At 26.6% G+C, this 25,555-nt stretch overlaps 1 protein-coding gene across 1 annotated transcript; it reads right to left on the bottom strand.

Annotated features, from left to right (window-relative positions):
- Nucleotides 1-3,997: 3,997 nt before the first annotated feature.
- On the bottom strand, nucleotides 3,998-15,636 carry LOC127256502 (cytochrome P450 90A1-like). Its single transcript, XM_051282543.1, has 8 exons — nucleotides 14,941-15,636; nucleotides 13,928-14,077; nucleotides 13,584-13,841; nucleotides 5,770-5,856; nucleotides 5,582-5,660; nucleotides 5,355-5,467; nucleotides 5,053-5,186; nucleotides 3,998-4,317 (listed from the first exon to the last, which is right to left on the bottom strand). Exons 1-8 carry the CDS (start codon nucleotides 15,478-15,480, stop codon nucleotides 4,227-4,229), a joined length of 1,452 nt encoding a protein of 483 aa, XP_051138500.1. The 5' UTR covers nucleotides 15,481-15,636; the 3' UTR covers nucleotides 3,998-4,226.
- Nucleotides 15,637-25,555: the final 9,919 nt, after the last annotated feature.

Genomic DNA, 25,555 nt, shown 5'->3' with positions numbered 1-25,555 from the left:
AGTTATTGAAAAATATGTTTTTGTTATGTTTTAGATATTTTGTAATACAATTCATATATTTTATATTTTGTGTTTTAATTTGAAAATGAATTTTTTTTTTTTTTTTATGTGAGATATAAAGAATAATATATATAATATTCCCTCCGTCTACTTACAATATTTACATATTTCTATTTTGGGACGTTCAATTACAAAGTTAACATTTCATTTAATACCCTACTTTTTTCCACAAATACCCTTACTTTACATCACATCATTACTTTTACACAAAAAAAGTAAGGGCAAAAATGTCATTACATTACTTTTAACTACTCACTATAATTAAAATACTATTATTTCTTAAACACCGCGCCAAAAGTAAATGTAAACTTTGTAAGTGGACGGGGAGAGAGTATAAAATAATGAGTTGTTTAATATATTAATATTTGGGAGAAATATGTTAAGCATCTTTGCTAAACATAGAATTTTAAGTAAAAATTTTCTAAAAAATTCATTTTTAATACTCCCTCCGTCCCATATCTGCTACACTGTAGACACGGCATTTTAGGAAGGGTGTAATTAGTTGATAATTAAGAATGTATTAATGAAAATAATTATCCTATAATATACATAATTATAAATTAAGATTAAAGTAACTAATTAGTTTAATTAAAATTAAGAAAAATAAATTAAAAAGTTTAAAATGAGATTAAAGTGTTTAATCATTTTCCAAAAAATGAAAATGACATGGTACGTGGGACAGAGGGAGTATAAAACAATTACATGATAAAAATATTTATATATTAATATATTTTTAGTTTTATTTTATCTTTATTTTAAAATAAATATAAATAATTTACAAAATAAATAATTTATATGAAAAATAATTATTTTAAATTTTTATATATTTATATTTATAATTCACTAGAAGAAAATATATTAAAATATATATTCTAATAAAAAATGATACTAATATATATGAATGAAATATTAATATATAAGGATAATTAAAAATAAATAAAATTAGAATCAAAAGGTGTTCAAAAACCTAATCATCCTTTTACATTAAATAGGTTATTTCAAAAAATTAATTTATAAAATATTTAAAATAATTTTTAACTAATCAAACAGTTAAAGTTATTTAAAAAACTAAAAGAATATTATTATTATTATTATTACTATTACTATTATTATCGTTGTCGCCGTTATTACAATAAATTATATAATACTCACTTGTATTTTACTAAAATGCATGAGAGGATCATAAATCCTTATTAAAATATCATTTTGGAATATAAATTGCATAAAAGTTTGAGATTCAAATTTCGTTGTAATTGAAGCATTGCTTAAGTAGATATTTATACTATATACAGAATAAGTTGAGATATACTGATCCCAAATAATACATTAACTATTATGGTTGTTTTGGTACAAAAAATGAAATTACAATGAAATGACAAGAATATATCTTACATATTTGCAAAATTCGTTATTCCTGTCATTTGGCCGTGCGTGTGACATTCTCACCACATGCGGCAAAATGACAAAAATTGCGATTTTTGCAAACATATAGACTATATTTTGCGATTTTTTGTTTGGGAGTTTGTATTTTGGATTGGATTTGAATAGTAAAATATTTGAATTTGAATAGTTGTATGATGTGATATAAATAAGTATTGACGTGATGTTTTAAATGTAAAATTAATTTTTAAAATAATATAAAAAATAAAATAATAAGTATTTAATTTGATATTTTTTAGAAAAAAAAAATAAAATTAACGTGAATAGTACAAATCTCCCCAAATCATTCGAACAAACACACCCTAATTGGACACTCAAATTTCTAACATAAAACATCTTAGATGCATGTCAAGTCAAGACAAGTTTATTAGGGTGTTATGTTGTCATGTTGAAATGATGAAATTCAATATAGATTCTTTTGTTGCATATATATAAATTGCACATGTAGCTAGGGGCCCATTGGAGGAAATGTACAAAATTTTTGAGTCAGATCCAAATAAGATAAGAGTGTGATATAGTTTTTGTTATTGTGATTATATCAAAATTTCTTATAATAATTCTATGCCTACAAATTAGGGGTATTCAGTCTGTTTTCGGATGGTATTTACGTCGAGTTGAGTCATAGATGTAACAAAAAATTGTCAATTCGAAGTCGGGTTCAGATCAACCTGATTTAGTTTCAAGTCACCCGAAACCTTAACAAATCGACATAAAACATGCTTGAAAACCTGATTTAGTATATAGTATTTTATTTTTTTTAGTAATTTAGAATTTATATGTATTATTTTATTTTTAATATATTATAAATTAAAATAAAAAATAATTCAGATCAATCCGAAACCCAAAATACGAAACCTGAATCCGATGTGATTTTTATACTTCGGAGTTTTAGGTCAACTCGAAATACGATCCGAACATGATATAAATTTTTTTTTTAGGTTCGGGTCGACCTGAAATTTTGCAAACCCAAACTTAAAAAATTTTGAGGTCAAACAGATTTGGTTTTTCGGGTCGGGTTTTATTTTTGACACTCCTACTACAAATAAATTAAACTTGCCAACTAATGGTGTTATTGAAATTGAAATTAATCAATAAAACTTAATTATGTTCAAAATGAATTTTTAAGTAATAGAGAAAAACATGAAGGCTCTGTTTCATTTATTTATGATGAGATAAAATTTTTACTTAAGAATCAAACTTTGATATAGTTTCCAAACATGAAAAATGTTCCTTAATTGGTTGTAAATGAGTGTTTAATGTTAAAAGTAAAGATGAACATACTAGATTTAATAAGTAGCTAAAGGTTTTAATCCAAGAGAAAGTGATGGATCATAATGAAAGTGTTTTTCATATTGTAAAGTTTTTTACAATACTTATGATGCTTTCAATAATTGCATATTGTAAAGTTTTTTAGAATACTTATGATGCTTTCAATAATTGTACATTTAACTTGAACTTTGTGTTTCTTTTGAAAATTTTTCTAAATTTTACTATTTGAATTTCAAGTTTCTAAAAAAAAAAAAAAAAAAAAAAAGAAAAATTCTTACAAAATATTTTATCAAATATGATTTTAATATCAAATCTAAACAATTTTCTTCAAACTCAAAAAAAAAAAAAAAAAACAACAATGTAGAAAAAATTTATATGAAACAATTCAATTGTTTCGCAAATAAAAACAAGTTTAATTATATATATATCTATTAATTTTTTTTTTATAGTTTAAAACAATCACATGGAATATGAAATATAGTTCAACAATAGTATGGAATTTTTAAATTATTTTTTAAAAAAATAAGTATGATCCTTGTTTATACTTTAAACATTACTAAGTATACATGTGTTCATACTAATTTATGTTTATGAAATATAATTGATTAGTTCAAATCTTAGGATAATAATTAATCAAATTAAAAAGTGTTTAAGTGATCTTTTTGGTATGAAATTTCTTGGTGATATTAAAGTATTTTTTATTAAGCATATTAAAAGAAATAGATCAAAATGTCTTGTTTTTTAGGTTAGTCCTCTTAAGTCAAAAAAAAATAAAAAATAAAATTGAAATCTTCCAATATTCCCGATTCAAAAGATGTAAATGTGTCATTTGCATTTCACTTTTCATTGAGTAAGAATCAATATTCCAAAATTAAATATAATCATGCTTCTATAAAAAGGTTTCATATTCAAATGTTACCGCTCTATTATGTATTAGAAACTCTCGTTTGCAGCTAAATAATTAATAGTTATGTTTCACTAATAATTCGAGCTTTTAGATCGGTCATTATGTATCAGACATGATATCAGAGTTTAGACTATGTCTCAATTTTCTTCAATCTGTATTGCTTTCAATACCATTTTTTTAATATTAAACTCAATAAATATTTTTACTTTATACAAATATGTTTAAATATATTTTAAAAGCATTTTAGATTTTTAAATTGGTTTTAAAATGCTTAAAAGTTAGTACATATTTACATATATACGTGAAAGCTAACAGTGAAAATGAAAAAGAACATTTATCTGAAACAAAATAAATGTATATGAATATTAATCTCTGTCATCCTACCATCAAAATGAAATGTCACCAATCTACATTAACATTATATTGCTAATGACATTTATAAACCTTATAAACTAGCCATGTAATCATATTATTCAATTTATTGGCATAGCAAAGTAATATTTTGACTAGAATCTTGCCTCCTACATTGATATATATATATATATGTATATCATTTTATCCTCTCAACGATGATCGGATACCTCTTTTGAGTTCTCGTTGTTGGGAAGAAAACAACCTTATCTTGCTCGGCCGGGGTCCATCTGCATTTGAATTACGAAATAACAAAATACATAGCGTTAATTAGTATTTTGATGTCGAACGAAAATAATTAAATGACCGTTGTCAACAATTTTATTGAGATCCAATGTAACAAATCACATTCAAAAGTATTTTATGTGTTTCTCTCAAATATTTTACTAATATGCAATTTCGTATTTGCTAATAAGAAAAAATCAATTCTCTATACAAAATGTCGTATCACATTGAACAAAAAGTTAAAACATTCAAAAAAAAAAAAAAAATCCAACATCAAAGATGAACTTTTGGGCTTCTAATGAAAAATAAAATAGCTTATATATGTATGTATATACTCTCTCAGTCTCAACTCAAAATATTTATTTTACTATTTTCGTTTGTCCCACAAAAAAAAAATATAATTACGGATACAATTATTTTATACATAAAGTCAAAGGATAAAAATGTCAAAACTTTTTACATACTTTCATTGATACATTGATACCAAAAACCCTTTAACTTTTACTTAAATTGCAAATATACAATTACTTTATATATAAAATCAAATGACAAACAATGTCAAAACTTCTTACACAATTCTACTGACCAATGAAAAATTATTATTTTTTAAGCTACTACAAAATCCCAACGGACCCATTTCGATTGAGACGAAAGAAGTATCATTGTTTCAATCGGTATAAAAAAATGTAAAAGAATGTATTGTTATTGATATTTAAAAAGCTATAAGTTACGAGCCATACCTGAATTGGGTTACCATCCGATGAAGAAAAACCGAGAGCGCTACTTTGGCAAGATCCGCGCCCGGGCATCTCCTAGGGCCTCCACTAAATGGTGTGAATGTATTGACACAACTATTGATCGATTCTGAAGCATTCTGTAGTTTCCCACAAAAATAGAAAAATCAAATTTTTATCTTAAAATTTACTACGCAAGCTTCATGACAAGGTGTCCTATAAATCTCCAAACACCGATGAAGTAATAACCTAATGGTTGTCCTAAGGTCTTGGTTTCAAATTTTAAAAAAATATACAATTCGGTGCACCTGTAGCCATCTCCATGGATTAAAAGTTCGAGCATCTTTGAAGTGGTCGTCGTTCAAATGGACAGCCCTAAGAGAAGCAAATATCTTGCATCCTTTGGGGATCGTATAGCCGCCTAATGACAAGAAATATGTAAATGTATGATTTTATTTGAATAAAATCATATGAATAGAAGATTTTGAAAAATAAAATTGTCGAAAGCGTGCATTGTATTTAGTTTGAACCTAACCTTTGATCGGAACATCAGTGATTGCTCGTCGGAAAACACCCCCGATAATATTAGCCACTCTTAATGTTTCGCTTACCACCTAATCAAGAAAATAATAATAATAATAATGAATAATAAAATATATTAATTTATTAATCTCACATAGAATTGTTGTAAGAAATTAAAAATTATTTGATTTATAATCTTACACATTGAGTGAAATGCATTGATTTATAATCCTCCCATTGAAGAGGCTCTCCTTCACCCTTTTGTGCTCTTATTTTCTCATGCTCTTCCTGTCAAAAAAAAAATATTATATCAAATGTATAAATATTACAAGTTCTACACCAATATTATCCCTTTTAATAAAAAATAAAATAAAATCACACAACTTTTATTTATTTCATTTTTTCAAATAACTACACATGATACAAAACGATCTCATCGATATATTTTCTCTACACCACATCACTAAACCTTAATCATTATATTAGACTCCCTTAACATACATATTTACAACAACAATAATAATAATAATAAATTTGATATTTATTTTTTTCAAAAAAAATAAAATAAAATTACATCAACTATCTATTTTTTTTAAATAAAAATATTATATATTAAATATTTAACTTTTTATTTCTCAAAAAGTTTAAATTAGAACTCCAAAAATATTTGTCTAAATAGAGTAATGGATATTTTTTAATTTTAATAATAATTTAATATATTTTTTAAAAAAATAATAATACTAATTTATAAGAAACACATTTATTATATTTTTGAAAAATTTAAATCAAATTTTACAATTTTTCAACCGAATCCCTAAACTCCAAATACTCTGTTTGGTTGATGATTTTCTCTAACAATTTATTTAAATACTTCGTCTATTGCGTAATAGAATACTCTCTCTGTTCCATAAAATAATACTACTATTTTTATTTTTTATTTTTCAAAACAAGCGTATTATTTTTTAATTTAATAATTGGTATAACAACCTAACATAATAAATATCTTTATAATTTATAATATATTATACAAATATCATACTTTTATACTCTCTTCGTCCCGTTGGAAACGTGGCGTTTGCTTTTTGCACATAAATTTTTGAATATTAATATTATATTGGATTATAGTAAAAAAGATAAAAATACCCTTGTTAGTACGATGTAATATAAAAGTAATGACATTTATATAATATATTATAAATTAAAAAGATATTTATTATGTTAAATAGGTAGTACAATTACTAAATTATAAAATGGTAACCTTATTTTGGGATGGAGGAAAATAAAAATGGTAACTTTTCAATGAAATGGAAAGAGTATTACAATCGTATTAATAAATACATTTTTGTCTTTTTACTACAAATAAATATAATATTAATATTTAAAATTTTATATAAAAAAACAAATAGTGCTCTCGGTAGTATAATGTTTTTGTTAAAAATAATAAATTTTTTAATATAACTCATAAAAATAATACTCCTTCCGTCTCAATACAATAATCTTGTTTACCATTTTTGTCTGTCTCAAAACAATAGTCTAATTTCTATAAATAACCATATCACCATAAAACTACCCATACTTTTTTATTTTTATCACACAATTGCTACTTCTTTTTACACTAATACACTCAAAAGAGCAAAAAAATCTTTTATTCATATTTTTTATCCACTTTCTATATAATATGAATATTCCTTAAATCCTGTGCCCAATCTAATTAAGACTATATTTATGGGACGGATGAAATAGTAGAATAAAAAATCACAAACGAAAGAAGCCAATTCTTTTTACTCCCTCCGTCCCACATAATTTGTCCCTATTTTCTATTTTCATCCGTCCCACATAACTTGTCCTTTCTATTTTTAAAAATATAATTATGCACTTTAATCGCATTTTAAATTTTATAATTTTCTTAATTTTAATTAAACTATTTATTTATCTTAATTTTAATCTATAATTATTTTTACTAAATAATAATTATTTTTACTAATACATTTCTTAATTATTTACTAATTATACTTTACCTAAATTCTCGTGTCTACAATAATACAAAAAATACTAGAAAAAGAAAAAAACTGTTTTAGGAAATAACTAGTGTACATCTACCCGGCATTGACACGTCGACAATTGCGGTATCACTATTACTGGAATCTTCGTAAAAATTTTAGATGAAATGACGAAATTATCCCTATTAGCTAAGTCCTGACAAGTACAGAGATAGGCCTGCAGCTAACGTGTCACTCTTCAGGCCACTTGTTTTAATCTAACGTTGTTGGTCTCCTTATATCAATAATTTTTATAATATCGAATTCATTTTACATCTTCGTTGTTCCAAAATAAAAATATTATTTTCTAATTTAATGATTATATTGTAGATCAATAAATATTATTTTAATTTATAATATATTATATAAATATCACTATTTTTATATTACACAATATTTAATAAAAATATTTTTATTTTTTTTTCTTATAATATAATATATACTAATATTCAAAAATTTAAGTGCAAAAAATAAATGTTACTTTTTATATGAAACGGAGAGAGTAGCTATTTAAAAAAGATTTATTACTCCATCCATTCCACATAATTTATTTTTTTTTATATATAAAAAAATATTATTAATAATTTTAATATAAAAATTAATATATATAATTTTAAAAAATTTTAAAAAATATTTAAATATTTAAAAGAAAAATTTGTAATGAATTCTATATGATTCATGATACTATATTTTATAAAATTAATTAAATCGATTTATATTTATTATATATTCCTATTTTGTCCGAAAAAAAAATTATCAACTAAATATTAAAATAAACTTATTGTTTACTTTTTAAATTATTTTAATTTTAATATCAATGACAAAATAGACATCATAATATTTTATTACTCGGCATATCTACTACTAATTTTCTTTTAACACATGTAAAAAAATCAAATGAAAAATTTGCATTTGTACATTTGTTATCAAATGAAAAGAAATATATTATATTTAATTTAAAATATTTTAATAATTTTTATTTATATACTTACATTATTTTATAAAAAAAAATATATAGTAGTAATTTAAGCATAAAAATACATGTATTAAAAAAATAACTTAAAAATTATACTACCAATCAAATATTCGCATCAAAAGTAAAATTCTCCTTTGACTAAATCTTCTGTACTCGTGCAGATTTTCTGAGCTTTGACCATCCCACTATTTACTACCCCACCCACCCCACCACCCCCATTGCACCCCCACCCCACCCCACCCCACCCTACGCCCTATCTTTTTCATTTAATTACAATTAACATGTCGTTATTTTCCAAACCATATTGGAACTTACGTGTTCATTTCAAGCACTTTCAAGATTTGTTTATTTGAGAATTTTCAAAATTAAATCAACTAAACACGAAACAAACAAATCACTAAGTAAGAATATACTACTCTCTCCGTCCCAATACAATAGTCTTGTTTATCATTTTTGTCCGTCTCAAAACAATAGTTTCATTTTTATAAATAATCATATCACAATAAAACTATCCTTACTTTTTCATTATTATTACACCATTGTCACTATTTTTTACACTAATACAATCATAAGGGCAAAAAAGTCTTTTACATTTTACCCACTGTCAATATAATATCAATATTCCTTAAATCTCGTGTCAAATACAACCCAAACTATAATTTTGAAAAAGAAAGAAATATATTCTTTCAATTTACTAAAATTATGTCCATTCTTTTTTTTTTTCTTAAAATTACGTATAATTTACTTATACTAAAAAACATTGTCTCTTTAAAATTTGATATATCTACAAATAAACATAATAATAAAAATTTCACTATTTTTTTACAAATTATCTGACAGTTTATCTATTAAATTTTTAATAAATTTCTCATAATATTTCTCTTCACTTTTTATCTATTCTAGACAGAGTGAGCATTTAACAAACCAGTACTATGTGTGGCTTTTAATTAAGAAAAAAAAAAGGACAAAAAAATAAAAAAATATATATAAAGGCGTGTTTGTTTGTAAGATTTTATTTTTTATTTTAGTATTTTTAATTTTTTCTCTCAAAAAATTAAATTAGATATTTATTTATTATTTATTATATTATACTAAAATATGATTTTATATTAAAAAAAACATATTTAATACTATATATTTATATAAAATCAAACAACGATTTTAATTTAAAATTTTATTATTCAAAATACTGCAAATAAAAAATTAAAATCTCATAAACAAACACACCCTCAAGTTATTTGCGTATGTCTAGCCCTCTAAATATGACTAAATCCTATGTACTTTTAATCCTATCTACAACCTAAAATTTAATATTCCATAATACAAGTTCAATAAACAAAAAAAATAAATATAAATGTAATTCTTCACACGAAGAAACAAATTTATTTAATTAAAGAAGTGAATGTCGCCTTCAAATAATACTCATTTAAATAATGAAATATGAAGTTTGATTATTTATTTTTATTAGAGAAAAAAAAAGTAGAATATTATTATCTTCGTCGTCCAATTGTGTGCTCATTTGATCGAGCAAGAATTATTTTAAAAAAAAAAAAACACAAAAAATAGAAAATTCTATTTTTTGATAAAAAAAAATAGAAAAATCCTCTGTCGTCCAATCGTGTGTTCATTTGACAAGATACGAGTTTTAAGAAAAATAGATAAAAATAAAAACTTTTATTGTTTTTTGATAAAGAAAAAGTAGAAAAACTCTCTGTTATCCAATTATGTGCTTGTTTGACCAGATACGAGTTTAAAAAAAATAGATAAAAATAAAAACTTTTACTGTTTTTTGTAAAAGAAAAAGTAGAAAAACCCTATGTCATCCAATTGTGTGATTATTTGACAATTACTATTTTTTTTGTAAAAAAAAAGTAGAAAAATCATCCGTCATTCAATTATGTGCTCACACGAGTTTTTTTAAAAATAAAAAAAAATAAAAAAAACACTTTTACTGTTTTTTGGTAACTAAAAAAAAATAAAAAAAGTGATATTTTTTTATTTAAAAAGAAAATAAAAATAAATTTAAATAACAATAAAGAATAAAAGTGAAAATGGATTAGGACGACACAGAAATATGTGTTGAGTAATGTAGTGTGTGATCGAAAATGGGTAATGGAAACAAAGGAGAGGATTTGGGGACCAAAAAAGTAAAGCGTGTGAATTTACTAACTGAAACATGACTTAACACGTGCACGTGTGACATGAACCCCTGCCCTTTACAGTTTCAGACTTTACTAACTTACAAAGGGCAGGGCAGGGCAGGGCGGGCAGGGTGACCCGTCGCTGTCCCCTAAATTCACAATTACCCTAATTTCCAGGACTATACATATTTATTTATTATTTTTTTTATGACATAAAATTCGCAGTTATTATTTAAAAGTGAACACTGAATCAAACTTAATATCTTATAAATTAAATCTGATAAAACAAATTATATTATACGAACTATTATTTATTTTAATTTCAGGACAAATAGTAATAATATGGAGTACTTTTATTTATTAATTTATTTAAATAGGATGGAAATGTTGGGTTATGTTTGGTTGGATGATATTTTAGATAAGGGGATGGGGTGAGATGGGATGGATGGCATTACTCAATTAGAGTCCCCACTAAATTATACACACTTATTATATACATATATATATAAATATTTATAGTATCAGCATGTTAATTTAAAAAAAAAAAAAAAGATTTTTCATAAAACATTATATTTATATAAAATATTTCTTCGGTCTCATATCTATCTATCTGCTTGTTTTTTCACAAAATTTTAAAAATATTAATATTATATTGAAATATTAAAAGAAGCAGAAATAAAAAAAATTAAACTAATTTTATTAGTATTGTATTATATATAAAAAAAATGACATTTATTCAATATATTATAAATTAAAAAAATATTTGTAATGTTAAATAGATAAAATAAATATTTTTCTATGGAACAGATCAAAATAAAAAAATAAATAAATTGTTAAAAAAACAAAAAAAATAATAAATTTTATTAAATATAATATTATATTTAGATACATATTTTAAGATATTATTTAATGGATAAAGTAAATAATATATTCTCCGGGTGCCCCCTCAAAACTATTGTATTTATTTTTTTCATTATACTCTCCTGCAAAATGAAATACTACTATCATTTTTCAAAAGTAATTATACTATTTATCTAGCATTAAATTTATTTTTATAATTTACAATATATTATACAAATATTATTATTTCTATCTAACCAATATCATATACTCTCTTTATTTATTAAAATTAGTTCATTTGAATACAATACGAAAATAAAAAAAAAAAAAAAAACAGATTAATTAATAAATGTAAAAAAATCATTGAGTGTATTTTAAAAAATTTAGTGAGAAATAAAATAAATAAAGAAAAATAATATAATAAAAATAATAATATTTATTATAAGTAAGTGTTAAATATAATAGTTAAATATTTATTTATTTTCTTTGTCAAAATTAATAAATAAATAAATATAGAGAAAAAATTAAAAGAAAATATAAGAATAAATTTGAATGAGTAAATAAGTAATTAATATACTATACTAATAAGACTATAAATATTATAGCATCTTTATTTATACTACATCCATGTATAATATGTCATCGTTTCTTAACTATATATCAATTTTTTTTTTGGTCCGTCCGAAAATAAAATATTCATTTATTTTTTTAGTAACTCTAACTTATCTAGTATTAAAATTACTCTTTAAAGTTACACTATATTATAAATATACCACTACGAAAAAATTTTACATTGAAGACATTTTAGTATTTTTACTTTTATTCCTCTTACATCCAAATATAACAAATAGATATATATGAAACATAGAGATTATTACTTCTTCTATCCCACATTTTATATACAATTTATCCTAAATACTAAAATTTAAATAAAATATAATTAAAAAATAATTAAAAAATATCTAGTAAAAATAATAATCATAAATATAAATAATTATAAATTAAAATAAAAAATAATTAATTTAATTAATATTATAAAATTATTAATTATAAAATTTAAAATATAATGAATTTTGTAATCATTTTTTTTTTCTAAAAAAAAAGACAAATAAAGTAGAACACATAAAATAAAAATAGTGGACAAGTAAAGTGGAACGGAATAAATAATATTTTAAAAAATTAAATAAATGTTAAAAATATTTTGATATTAGTATATAATTACTATTTAAAAAATATATATATTTTAAAGTGATGAAATAAATAAAAATAGTAAAAATATATTTTGAATTGGGCCGATGTATAAAATTTTATTAATAAAATTCATATTTATTAAATAAGTATATATATTGTACGGACCTCTAAATAGCGAAATGTTAAAGAATCTTACAATTTAATTTGACTGTTAATTAGTAAATTTATTTATTTTAAATATAATTAAAAAAATATAAATTAATTTGATTAAATTTCTAAACTTCTTATCAATGAGATTTATGAAAAAAATTTTATTTTTATCTCTTTTCGATAAATAAATTTTATATTATTTATACTTTAATTTTTTTTATTTTTTTATAAAATTAATTTTAAATTAATTAGAAATAAATAGATAAATTTGATATTATATAATTTGATATTATTTACAAAATAATATTTATATTAAATATAACGCTAAAAATATTTAAAATAACAACTAACATTTCTCATGTAAAAAATAAAATAAAATTTACTATTATTAATAACTTACTAATTTACGCTATTTAAAATACCTTGTCACTAACCAATCGGGACCTAATGGAACCGTTTATCTTACACAAAATCATGTCTCACTGTCCCATACACACATTGTGTATATATATACTCGTATGTATATATATACACTATATACGTGGGGACAGTGAGATAGAATTTATTTTTGGTGGATATAGAGAGTATTAAAATTAAATAAATTAGATATACTCATATTAAAAAGCAAAAAAAGAAAAAAGAAAAAGGTAAATTAACGGCGAGAAGTAACGAACGAACCTTGAGTTGCGCCAAGGCGGCGGGCGTCTCCGTCAGGTATTTAACGGCGAAGGTCATGGTGGTGGAGGTGGTCTCGTAACCGGCGACAAGGAGAGCGAGCATGAAGTCGACGATCTCCTCGTCGGAGAAGGCGCGGCCGCCGCGCGCCCGCTCCTCGTCGAGCAGCGCCGCTAGCATGTCCTTCTTCTTCCTCTCGCCGTCGTTCCTCCTCCGCTCTCTCACCACCAGACTCAGCGCCTCCGCCACTTTCCCTCTCGCCTGAATTTCCCCAATTTCAATTACTACATATACATATATATATATATATATAGATACAGAAAATGTGTATGTATTTTTATATGTGCCTGGATTGCTCTTCTGTAGGTGGTGGAGAATATCGAGGAAGGTATGGTGAAGAAGCCTTCGATGAGGAGCATGTACTCCTTCATCAAATTCTCTGTCCATTCGCAAGGATCGAAGCTCATCAGCTGCTTCACCGTAAGCATAAACGTTATCTGCACTCACACAATTCCATTCCATTTAATTAATCAAACAAAATTTTGGGAGGGGAAAAAGGAAAACATGAAATCATCACACGCACGCACATGAACCTCTCAATTGCTTGCCACTCACTAACATGCGCCGCGTGGACATATTATACTAATACGCAGCGCTGGAGCTAATGTGAGCCGCCTCGGATTTGTTGATTTATTAGTATTTTAATTTATAAAAAAATTTAAAAATTATTTTCTCATTCCCATATTAATAATATGAGTGCGGTAATTTAGATACAAGATTTGATTAATAAAAGTTTCAATTGAAATAGTGTAAGATATGATAATTTTTAGTATAATATAAAAGATGAAAAATAAATATTTGATTTTTTGAGAAAAAAAATCAATGTGAATAGTAGAAGCCTACCAAAATTCTTAAAAAACACATAGTAAAAATAATAATAATAAAAAATGATAAATTATGTATCACTGTTAAAAATAAAATATAGAAATAAATTATTTTGGGGGAGGGAGTAAAAATCAAAATTGAAAATTTAAGTAAATAGTAACGTATTTTGTTGTAGATACAAAAATTTAAGTAAAAAATAATACGTAAATAACTAAGAAGTGTATTAGTAAAATAAAATTAAAAAATCGACAAATTATGAAAATAAAAAATAGAAACAAAATTATATGTGAAATTAATTTTTAGGATAATATAACAAATGAAAAATAAGTGTTTGATATGATGTTTTTGAAAAAAAAAAATGAATGAACAGTATAAATCCAATCCAATCACCCAAAGAAACACACTCTAAAAATTAAAAATTGAAATTGAAATTGAAAATTAGGGCGGTTTTAATTTTTGTGCAGCGGGGCGGTACCTTCTTCGCCTCCTCCATGAGCAAAACCCGGCCGGTCCAGGCGTCCATGTTGAGGCGGACGAGGCGGTCGATGTCGAGCAGGAGGTGACCGCGGATGACCGGCGAGCTGCCGAAGCTCATGGTGAGGGAATGCATCCGGCTGTGGAGGGCGCCGCGCATGAGCAGCAGGGAGTGGCGGCCGAGGAGATTCGAGATCGAACCGGGGTAGTCCGACTCGAAGAGGTGGCCGGTGTTGTGCAGAACGAACCGGTTGGTCTCCGGATCGGTGGAGAAAACCGTCCGCTCGCCGAACACGTGGGTCGTGAAAACGGCGCCGTATCGGGCGACTCTGTCGTCGATGAACGGCTCCGGATTTTCCGATTTGTAGGCCGCCATTAGCTGCAGCGTCTCTCCGACGAATGGCAGGCCGAGGCTCCCCGGAGGCACGCGCCTCCGCCGCCTCGCCGCCGCGATTAGGAAGACGATGATTGAGAGGAGAATCGCTGAGAAATAGGAGTCCATGGGATAGGAGGAGGAAGATTGGAGGAAGGGGAAGGGCATTTAAGTAATTAATGGAAAGATGAGAAAGAGGAGAGGAGCAGAGCACACGGGTGGGTATGTATCTGTGAAAGGAAAATTTTCTGAGAAGAAACAGTGGGGTGGGAGAGATTGGGGATTGGGATTTGGGGATTGGGATTGGGATGGGATGGGAATGCCAACGACATTAATGTCGGGGGCATTTATTAACTTTCTATTGCTTCTTTTAAAATTTGCTACTGCCTCAATCTATCCATAACTATAATTTTAATTGGATTTAAAAAATATTAATATTATATTATATTATATTGATAATTGGTAAAAAATATAAATAAAATTTTTCTTTGATTATGTATATAAATAAAAAAGTAGGAGTAGAATATTATTTACAGACTATTATTTTGGAACAGATAAAAATGGTAAACAATACTATTATATTGGGACGGAGGGAATATTTTAATACTCTCTCCGTCCCATATAATTTGTAGCTATTCTTTTTTTTTTGTCAATTTAGCATAATTTGTACCTATTTTTTATTTTCGTCCGTTTCATATAATTTTTCATTTTTTTTTGAAATATGATTATATACTTTAATTAAATTTTAAATTTTATACTCCTCCAATCTCGTATTTATATATCCATTTATTTTAATTTGTACCTATTTTCTATTTTTGTCCGCTCCACGTGTACCTATTTTTTATTTTCTTTTGTTCTATATAATTTGTCTTTTTTTTTGTTTTGAAATATGATTATTTACTTTAATCACATTTTAAATTTTATACTCCCTCCGTCCCGTATCTATATATCCGTTTTTTGCACGGAGTTTTAGAAATATTAATATTATATTAAAATTTAATATAAATAAAGGTAAAAAAGATTAAACTAGCGTATTATATGATATAAAAGTAATGACATTTGTATAATATATTGTAAATTAGAAGGATATTTGTACTAACCAGGTAAACAGTAAAATTAATAAAAAAGGAAATTGATAATTTGTTATGGGACGGATCAAAATGAAAAAAATGGATAGATTGTTAAAGGACGGAGGGAGTATTTTATAATTTTTTTAATCTTAATTAAACTATTTAATTATTTTAATCTTAATTTATAATAATTTTAACGGATAAACTTCTTAATTATTTACTAATTATATTTTTCAATTTTAGTAATTATTCTTTTAAATTATAAAGTACTTATGTTTTTTTTCCATTTTGATCTATTCACATGAATTTTTTAATACTAACAGATTAAAAAAATAAAAAGTTGATTTTTTTTATTAGCGAGTAATTTTGTGTGTAGATTTTTTTCTTTTAATTAGTTTTGGAATTTTTTTGTTTTAGTTTAGTGCTAAAATAATACTCTCTTCGTCATTTAATTTTTTTTATTATTATTATTATTTTTTTGTCTCTATTTTTTTTTAGTAAAAAAATACTTTTACTATTTTTTTTTTTAGAAAATGCAAAGTCCAAATAATAGAAATATGAAATTAGGAGACAATAGAAACAAACAAGGTGTTTGGTTTTGAATTGAAATAGAATATTAATTTAAATTTTCATTTAAATTTTTGTCTGTATATTTACTTTCTTTCCATTCGTTGCATTTTAATAATAGATTAAAAAAATAATTTTAAATTAATAACTAATTTTGTGTGAAACATAAAAAAAATTGGTATTTAATTTTGAATGAAATAGATATTAATTTGAATTTTGAATTAAAATTTTTTTTGGATGTATATTTATTTTCTTTCCGTTTCAATAGTTTCATTTTAATAATAATTAAAAAAAATAATTTTTAATTAATGAGTAATTTTGTGAGACTAAGAAATTGGAGTTTGGTTTTGCATTGTAATTGGATATTAATTTGAAATTTGAATTAAATTGTTTTTTGGATGTATATTTATTTTCTTCCGTTTCAATCGTTTCATTTTAATAATAGATTAAAAAAAATAATTTTTAACTAATTAGTAATTTTGTATGAGACAAATAAATTGGTGTTTGATTTTAAATTGAAATAAAATATTAATTTAAATTTTTATTTAAATTGTATTTTGAGTATATTTATTTTCCTTATATTTCCATGGTTTCATTTCAATAATAGATTAAAAAATTAATTTATTGAAATTGTGTTAATAGAAAATAATGGTGAATACATCCCTCTATTTCATTTATTTGATTATTAAAGAAATTTAATTTGATTAGAGTATAATTTTTGTGGTTTCATTCAGTTAATTTTGTTTAGGGAAAAAATCATTTTTGTTCCAAATATAATCAAAATTAATCAATTTTGGTTCAAATATAAAAATCTTATCATTTTTTATTCCAATATAATAAAAAATCATCAATTTTTTTGTCCCAATATAACCAAAAAAACTCATCATTTTTTGTCTCAATATAATTTTTTTTTTTATCAATTTTAGTTCCAATATAACCAAAACTCATATTTTTTGTCTCAATATAATCAAACCTTATCTTTTTTTTTGTCCCACCGTCAACAGACCGACGTAAAATGCCGCAAGATTAGGCAATTTATTCAAATATAAATATAAAATTTGATTTCTTTTCACATAAGCATTTTCCGTCAGTTTGTTGAAGGTGTGAGACAAAAAAAAAAAAAAAAAAGATAAGGTTTGATTATATTGAGACCAAAAAAGATAAGCTTTGATTATATTGGAAAAAAACGATGAGTTCTGGTTATATTGAGACCAAAATTGATAAGATTTTTATATTAAGACCAAAATTGATGAATTTTGGTTATATCGGAACCAAAAAGATTTTTTCCCTTTTGTTTAAAGATGAATATCTATAATTGATTTAATTATGTTTGGTGCAATAGTTAATGCTGAATTAGGTATGGAGAATTAAGTAACATAGTAATTGCAGTTTAAAGGAAATTTATAGACCAGAAAGATTAGTATTAATTAGTTTAGTGTATAATAATTTGGTAGTTTTGTAATTATTAAAACTGATATTAAATAATTATTTACCAACTATTAAACGGCATTTAATTTTTAAAATTTCATAATTCTAATTATTCCCATATTTATTAGTTTAAAAAAAATTCTGTTATTTTCATAAATTTATAATATGGACTAATGTCGTGGAAAACACTTTAGGTTTGTTCTTTTTATTTTTTTCATTTCGCACGCGTTTCTTCAAAAAATTAATACGTTAAACACGTTTATTATTTTTATATTTTCTATATATTTTTCTATATTTCACATCATTTTTTTTTTCCCAACATTATCACAAAACAAACACACCCTTAGGCTTAGTCCAATTGGAAATACATACAACATGGTGCCGATTGACCGGATAAACATATGTTATACATATAAATCAATATATATATTTACACATAGTACAATATATGATATGATGAGTTATAATATAATATATATTTATATTATAAATATGGTGGAATATATATAAATACTAGTCTATTTTCAGTGCTATGCACAAGTAACTATAGAAATTGTGATATTTATTAATTTTATATTTTAAATAATAAATTTTATTTTGATGATAAAACTTTTTATGAAGATAGCCTAAATTAATTTATATAAAAATAAATTATAAATAAAAAATATGAAAATTAAACCAAATAAAAGATATTAAATAAGCGAATCAAAATTTCATAAATACATATTTCAATTTAAAATAAAATATAATAGAGATGAAAAATAAGTATTTATAATCACTCTTAAATTAAAAATCAAAATTAATTAAAAAAGAATTGTACCTATCAATGAAAAATAAGAGAAATTATTAATATTTGTTTTATATATTGTTGTTAGCCTGCATAACAAAAAATAAAAAAATAAAAAATAAATAATCTTAAGTAAGTGAATCATAAATCAAATAAAATTTATATACCATTTTAAATTCAAACTTAAGTTAGATTTAAAATATTTATTTACAATCCTATTAAATGAAACATTACAATAAAGTTTAAAACAAATTCATATCTATCGATGAAAAAAAATCTCTAATTTTTCCTTTAATAGCCGGTTTGAAAAAGAAAGGTTAAACAATATATATATATATATAAAATAATAATAAAATAATACACTAACAAAAGTAAAAGCAAATATTGCATAATATTAAGTAATGAAAATCATAATATACAAAATTTTTATTTCAAGTGAAATTCAAATATAAGTTAGATTAAAAATATTTATTAACAATTCATATTAGACTAAAAATAAATAACTCGAAATTTGAATATAATTTCAATTTTTGAAAAAAAAAACGTATTAGAATAGTAACTTTCGAAACCAAATTAATTAAAAAAATACATATAGAATAAGAATAAATAATAATTGATTAGTAAAAAATAAAATAACAAAAAACAAATAAAAAATGCATACAAAATAAGAATGAAAATACTGAAATAAAAATAGAATTTTTATAAATTACTAAAATTTACCCTAATTTTGTGCTTGAATTTCTCTAATATTCTTTTAAATAAAAATGCTCGAAATTTAAATATAATCTACTAAATTAGGGGATAAATATTTTAATATAATATTCAAAATCAAATCAATTAAAAAATACATATTAAAAATAAGAATGAATAAAAAATATGATTAGTAGAAATTAAAAATAACACAATATATAATTTAAAAATACATACATAATAAGAATAAAAGTAATAAAATAAAAATAAATTATATATATATATTAAAACTTACTATAATTTTCTGTATGGTTTCTTCCAATAATCTTTCAAATCTAAAGATTACAAATTTAAACATAATCTACAATATTTAAAAATATAATATAATACTAATACAATAATAAACATCAAATCAATTGGAAAAAACAATACTTAATAACAATGAAAAATATTTGATTAGTAAAAAATAAAATTAAAACAATAGATAGTTTTAAACAATACATATAAAATAATAATGAAAAGTATTATAATATTATATTTGAAAGTAAATAAATTCGTAAAATACATACATCAGGAGAATGAAAAAAATCGATTAGTAGAACATTAGAATTAATTTAATATTATTATTATTACATAATAAAATAAAGGATATGTTCTTTCAATACGTATTTTCAAAAAAATTAATACACTATATACATTCATTATTTTTATATTACTTACACAATTTCCTATAACTCACATACAAAAATTTCTTTACAACAATCTTACAAAACAAACACACTAAATAAATATTAACTAACAAACAAACAAAATATTATACCTGATCGCTCTTTTTCTTCTTTTTTTCCACTTCTCTTCTTTCTCTTTTGTTTTTTTGTCAATTTTTTTTTTCTGCATCATAGTATGAATTAAAAAAATTTGATTAGTAAAATTTTCATATAATCAAGTTTTAAATTTATAAGTCAAACAAAAAAAAATTACTATAATAAATTTCACTGTATAAGAAATGATATGAAATTATATGCATAAATAATAGTATATAAAAGAGATAATGATATTTTTCATATAAAAAATCTTTCACCTTTTGAACGATAACAAACTATATGTATAAATAAAATATGAAAAATATAAGAAAATTTTCACGTAGAAACATTTCAAACTTTAGAAAAAATAAAAAATATACGTTGTCCCAACCAAAGTAGAAAATAGATTTTATTAGAAATGCATATAGACACGCTTAATCACCATTCAATCCACCAACGAAAATTACAAATTTTTTTTAAAAAATCAAGATAAAAAAAAAACAAAATGAAATTTTTTTATAGATTGAACTACAAACATCCAATAAAAAATTTCACCGTTTGATTGAAAACGCAACAAATTACCTACACTTCTTGAAACTTTCATTTTGATCCAACAGTTAACGAATAAATGATTGCCATTTTTCCTAACATGCTGAGTGTTGGCCAAAAAGTTCATAATAATTTTTGTTGTGACGATTTTGACTTAATTTCTCAGGTATATATATATATATATATGAAACCCTAAGTCAGTCTGGAATTTTTTGGAACATTATAGATAAAACTAAAACTTTTACATTAATAAGGTAGTTGAGAGTTGGTAATTGGTAGATGATAAAACATTCTAGTGGATAATTCTAGTTGTTGGATCGATTTGATCTAAATCATCTATCTCAGAATGAACTTATATAAATAGGTGATGCTAGCTTATTTGTAAATCATCAAGTTGAAAGTAATAATATGATTTTTCCTCAGTAGTTCATCTCTATACAATTCTTGAGTGTTCTTGATTGTGTTCTTGAGCGTTCGTGAAGGTGTTTGAGGAAGATTATATTAGAAATTTCTAAAGTGTCTGAGAAGTTGCTAGGCCGCACGGAAGTTCGGGGAACAACCAAGCAGCCGGTAAAAAGTGATATCAAAACTTTGTTCGACCCTAAGTTGGTGATGGATGGAAAATGATGGTTCTAATTTGCGAGAAGAGTTGATGAAGTCACTCGCGGTTGGGGTGGACCAATACCGCAACGGGGTGGAGGAGATCGCCGAGTCACTTCGTGCTAAGGTCGCCAAACTCAAGAAGAAGGTGGTGGTGTGTCGCCTTGAGTTGTCCTGATGGGAGAAGACGGCTACAGTGGAACTGTCCGTGGTGCAAAAAGAACTTGCAAAACTCAGAGCGACAATTGTGAAATTGCAAACTCGTGGTCCGACCGGGGGTAGCAGTGGCGCCAAGGGTGAAGGTACCACATCCGAAGTGCTACTCGAGAGTTCGGAAAAGCTGGGTAAGTGATACATTTAACTTTGATTTGGAACGTTATTTTAATGCCATGGGTGTTTTCGGTAATGGGGCCAAGGTACACACAACTGTGTATTCTTGAAAGACTCGACATTCATATGGAGGCGTAGGAGTGAACCTGCTCAAGGTTGCGAGATAATCACAAAGCAGACAATGTTCAAGTTTGAGCTCAAGGTGTATTTCGAACCAGTGATATGACACCCCAGCCCGCAAACCACGTAAAGTCGGGCTTGTCGGGATTAGACTGGCCACAAAAGTTAACACGAGTCCTTCCAGCGTGCTTCTGTCCTTACTCACGCGCACCCTGGGAACTTCCCAGGTGAGTCACCCATCCTCAAAATACTCTAGAGCAAGCACGCTTAACTCTAGACTTCTTTCAAACTAAAAAAAGGAATCTGCACATTGTTAACAGGGGTAATCTATTTAATCAATATAATTACTATTCAATCTTGAATGGCCTGACGCCGGCTCATCCACGAGAGTTGGTCTAGCACCGACCCAATTCCGGGGTATTACAAGTAAGGGCCGAGACCGGGGCGAGGTCCAAAATCCATTGCTTGGTACATCGAGATAGGCATTTGAAAGAATACATCGATGAATATGCTAACTTACTACTCGAAATTCCATTCATAACCAAAAAAAGAGGCATTGCTCGAGTTTATCGAAGGATTGAGGCCGTGGGCTAAAGTGCGAGTCGTAGATACGGGCCTATAAATTGTGAACAAGGCAATGAAGTACACCTCACGATTAATCAAATTCCAACAGAGGAAATCAAGCAAAATGGACAAAATGAGGAGACTAGTCTCGGACAAAAGTTGGGGAAACAAACTGAAATTCACCCTACGACCACCCTGAACTGAAGGTGAACGTCAAGCACCTAAGACCAAGAAAAAATAGTTCACAAAACCAGGACCAAGGTATGAGGGATGCTTTATTTTCCACTCAAAGAAGCATTACGTGAGGAATTGTCCTAACCCGTTGAGCACTGCTGTGGTGACCGAAGATACTAACCCGACAGAGGAACAAGTGGCATGCATGAAGACGTATGGTGATTGTCAAGTATATAAGGGGTGGATGTACATTGATGTTGAGATCAATGAGTAATCATATTTGTGCCTACTCAATACGGGGGCGGATGCTAAGCACATAAGCGAAGAGATAAATCGTAAGCTGGGCTTGCAATGGGAGCCGTTGAGTGGCCGACACAGTGGAGTAAATGGTGGGTGGACATCTTTAATGACAGTGGTGATGGATGTGCCAATCCGAGTTAGACATTGAAAAGGTACGGTCAATTTTAATGTTTCCACTATTGATGATTATTTGGTGTTCTTTGACATGAGGTTTATAGAACGAGTCAAGTTGTTGATGGTGCCGTACGAGGAAAATACACAGTCACATAGGGTGGTATACCGTATGACATAACCGTGTATCAGGAGAAGGAATTGACACCAAGATAACTCAAAAAAGGATTGAGGAAAGGCGATCCCACATTTGTGGTTATCTTCAACGAAGAGGACCTCTCGGGTTATGAGATCAAAGAGGCCGTGACCCGGTCTAAAGAGTTGAAAGGTATCCTTAAGGAGTGCTGGGACCTGATGCCAGATGAGTTACCGAAGGAATTATCACCTCAACGAGTTGTTGAACATGCCATCGGCTTAGTAGAAGGTGCGAAGGTGGTGTCCCAACCACCCTATCAAATGTCACCTGACGAGTTGGCCGAGTTAAAGAAGCAATTGAGAGAGTTACTCGAGTCTAACTTAATCATCCCATAAAAAATTTCCTTTGGTGCATTGCATTGATGTTATTCCAACGAAAGAAGGACGGGATCCTACGAATATTAACGACTACTGGATGCTCAATAAGTTAACAATGAAGAAAAAGTATTTGGTGCCGCTCATTTCCAACTTCTTCAATCGATTGCAACCAGAAAAGGTTCTATCGAAGCTTGACCTATGAAAGAGTTACTATCAAGTTCGAATTCAAGAAGGTGACGAACCAAAGATGACAATCACGACTAGGTACAGATCCTATGAGTTTAAAGTTATGCTCTTTGAACTAACGAATACCCGACGATGTGTCGTACATTGATGGAAGAAGTGTTACTAGAGTTCTTGGACGATTTTTGTGGTGGTGTAATTGGATAGCATCGTTTTTAATAGTCAGAGCATGGCAGACCACATTGGCCACTTGTGGAACGTATTCTGAGTCATACGAGAAAACTAACTCTATGTCCAGAGAGACGAGTGAGATTTCAGGTTGCAGGAAGTCAGATTCTTGGGACACATCATGGGCAACGGAAAGACTCGGATAGGGTCTGGAAAGATCAAGACGATCGTGGAGTGGAAGGCTCCCAAGTCGCCTACGGAGGCACGATATTTCATCGGTTTAATTAACTACTATAGACAATTTTTCAAGGACTACTCGGAGATCGCAGTACCTTTGACAAACATGTTACAGAATGAACAAAAATAGAAATGGATGCCGGAGCACCAAATGGTCTTTGACGCATTAAAAGAGGTGATGAGGAGAAAATTGGTGTTTGTACTCCCAGACTTCACCAAACCATTCGAGGACATATGCCTCAGACTTAACGACCGAAGGGGTATTGATGCAAAAGAGACGCCTGATGACCTATAAGGGTCACAAGTTTTCAAACATAGAGAGATGTTGGCCGACACAAGAGAAGGAGATGTTCACAATCGTACATTTCTTGCGGGCGTGAGAGCATTATCTTAAGGTGGACATATCATTCATCATCGTAACGAATAATCGGGCTGTAAGTTATTTTCAGTATCAAAAGAAACTAACTGGTAAACAAATGATGTGGCTTAATTTTCTTGTAGAATTCAAGTTTAAAATTGAATACCGGTCCAAAAAGACCAACATAGCGGCAGACGCATTAATTTGGAACATAACTGCCATCCACTCGGTGGAAGGCGACATCATAGATCAGATACAAGAGGGGCTTGCGCATGACGAGTTTACACATGCCGTGTTCAACCTAATCGATGAGGAAAAGATAAAAAAGTACTTATTGGAAGAAGAGTTGGTCGTGATAAATGGGTATCGGATGTATGTGTCGGATACGGGGTGCCTAAGGTGGTACATCCTACGAGAGTGCCATGACATAAAGTATGCGAGACACCTAGATGTACAACGAACCATGGCTTTGTTAAGGGAACGGTACTATTCATTGGAAATAGAAAAGGACGTAGAGAAGTATGTTCAGACGTGTCTTGTGTGCCAACAAGGCAAGGTCGAGAACCAACCACCAACGGGGTTGCTTTAACTTTTTCCAATTCCGGGACAGATATGGGAAAATGTCTCAATGGACTATATCATCGGCTTGCTGAAGTCCAATGGATGCATAGGTATTTTGGTGGTGGCAACC

Source organism: Andrographis paniculata, unplaced genomic scaffold (assembly GCF_009805555.1).
Source record: "Andrographis paniculata isolate CXL003 unplaced genomic scaffold, ASM980555v1 Contig55END, whole genome shotgun sequence".
In the NCBI taxonomy this organism is placed as follows: Eukaryota; Viridiplantae; Streptophyta; class Magnoliopsida; order Lamiales; family Acanthaceae; genus Andrographis; species Andrographis paniculata.
This window is presented reverse-complemented; position numbering and strand designations above follow the sequence as displayed.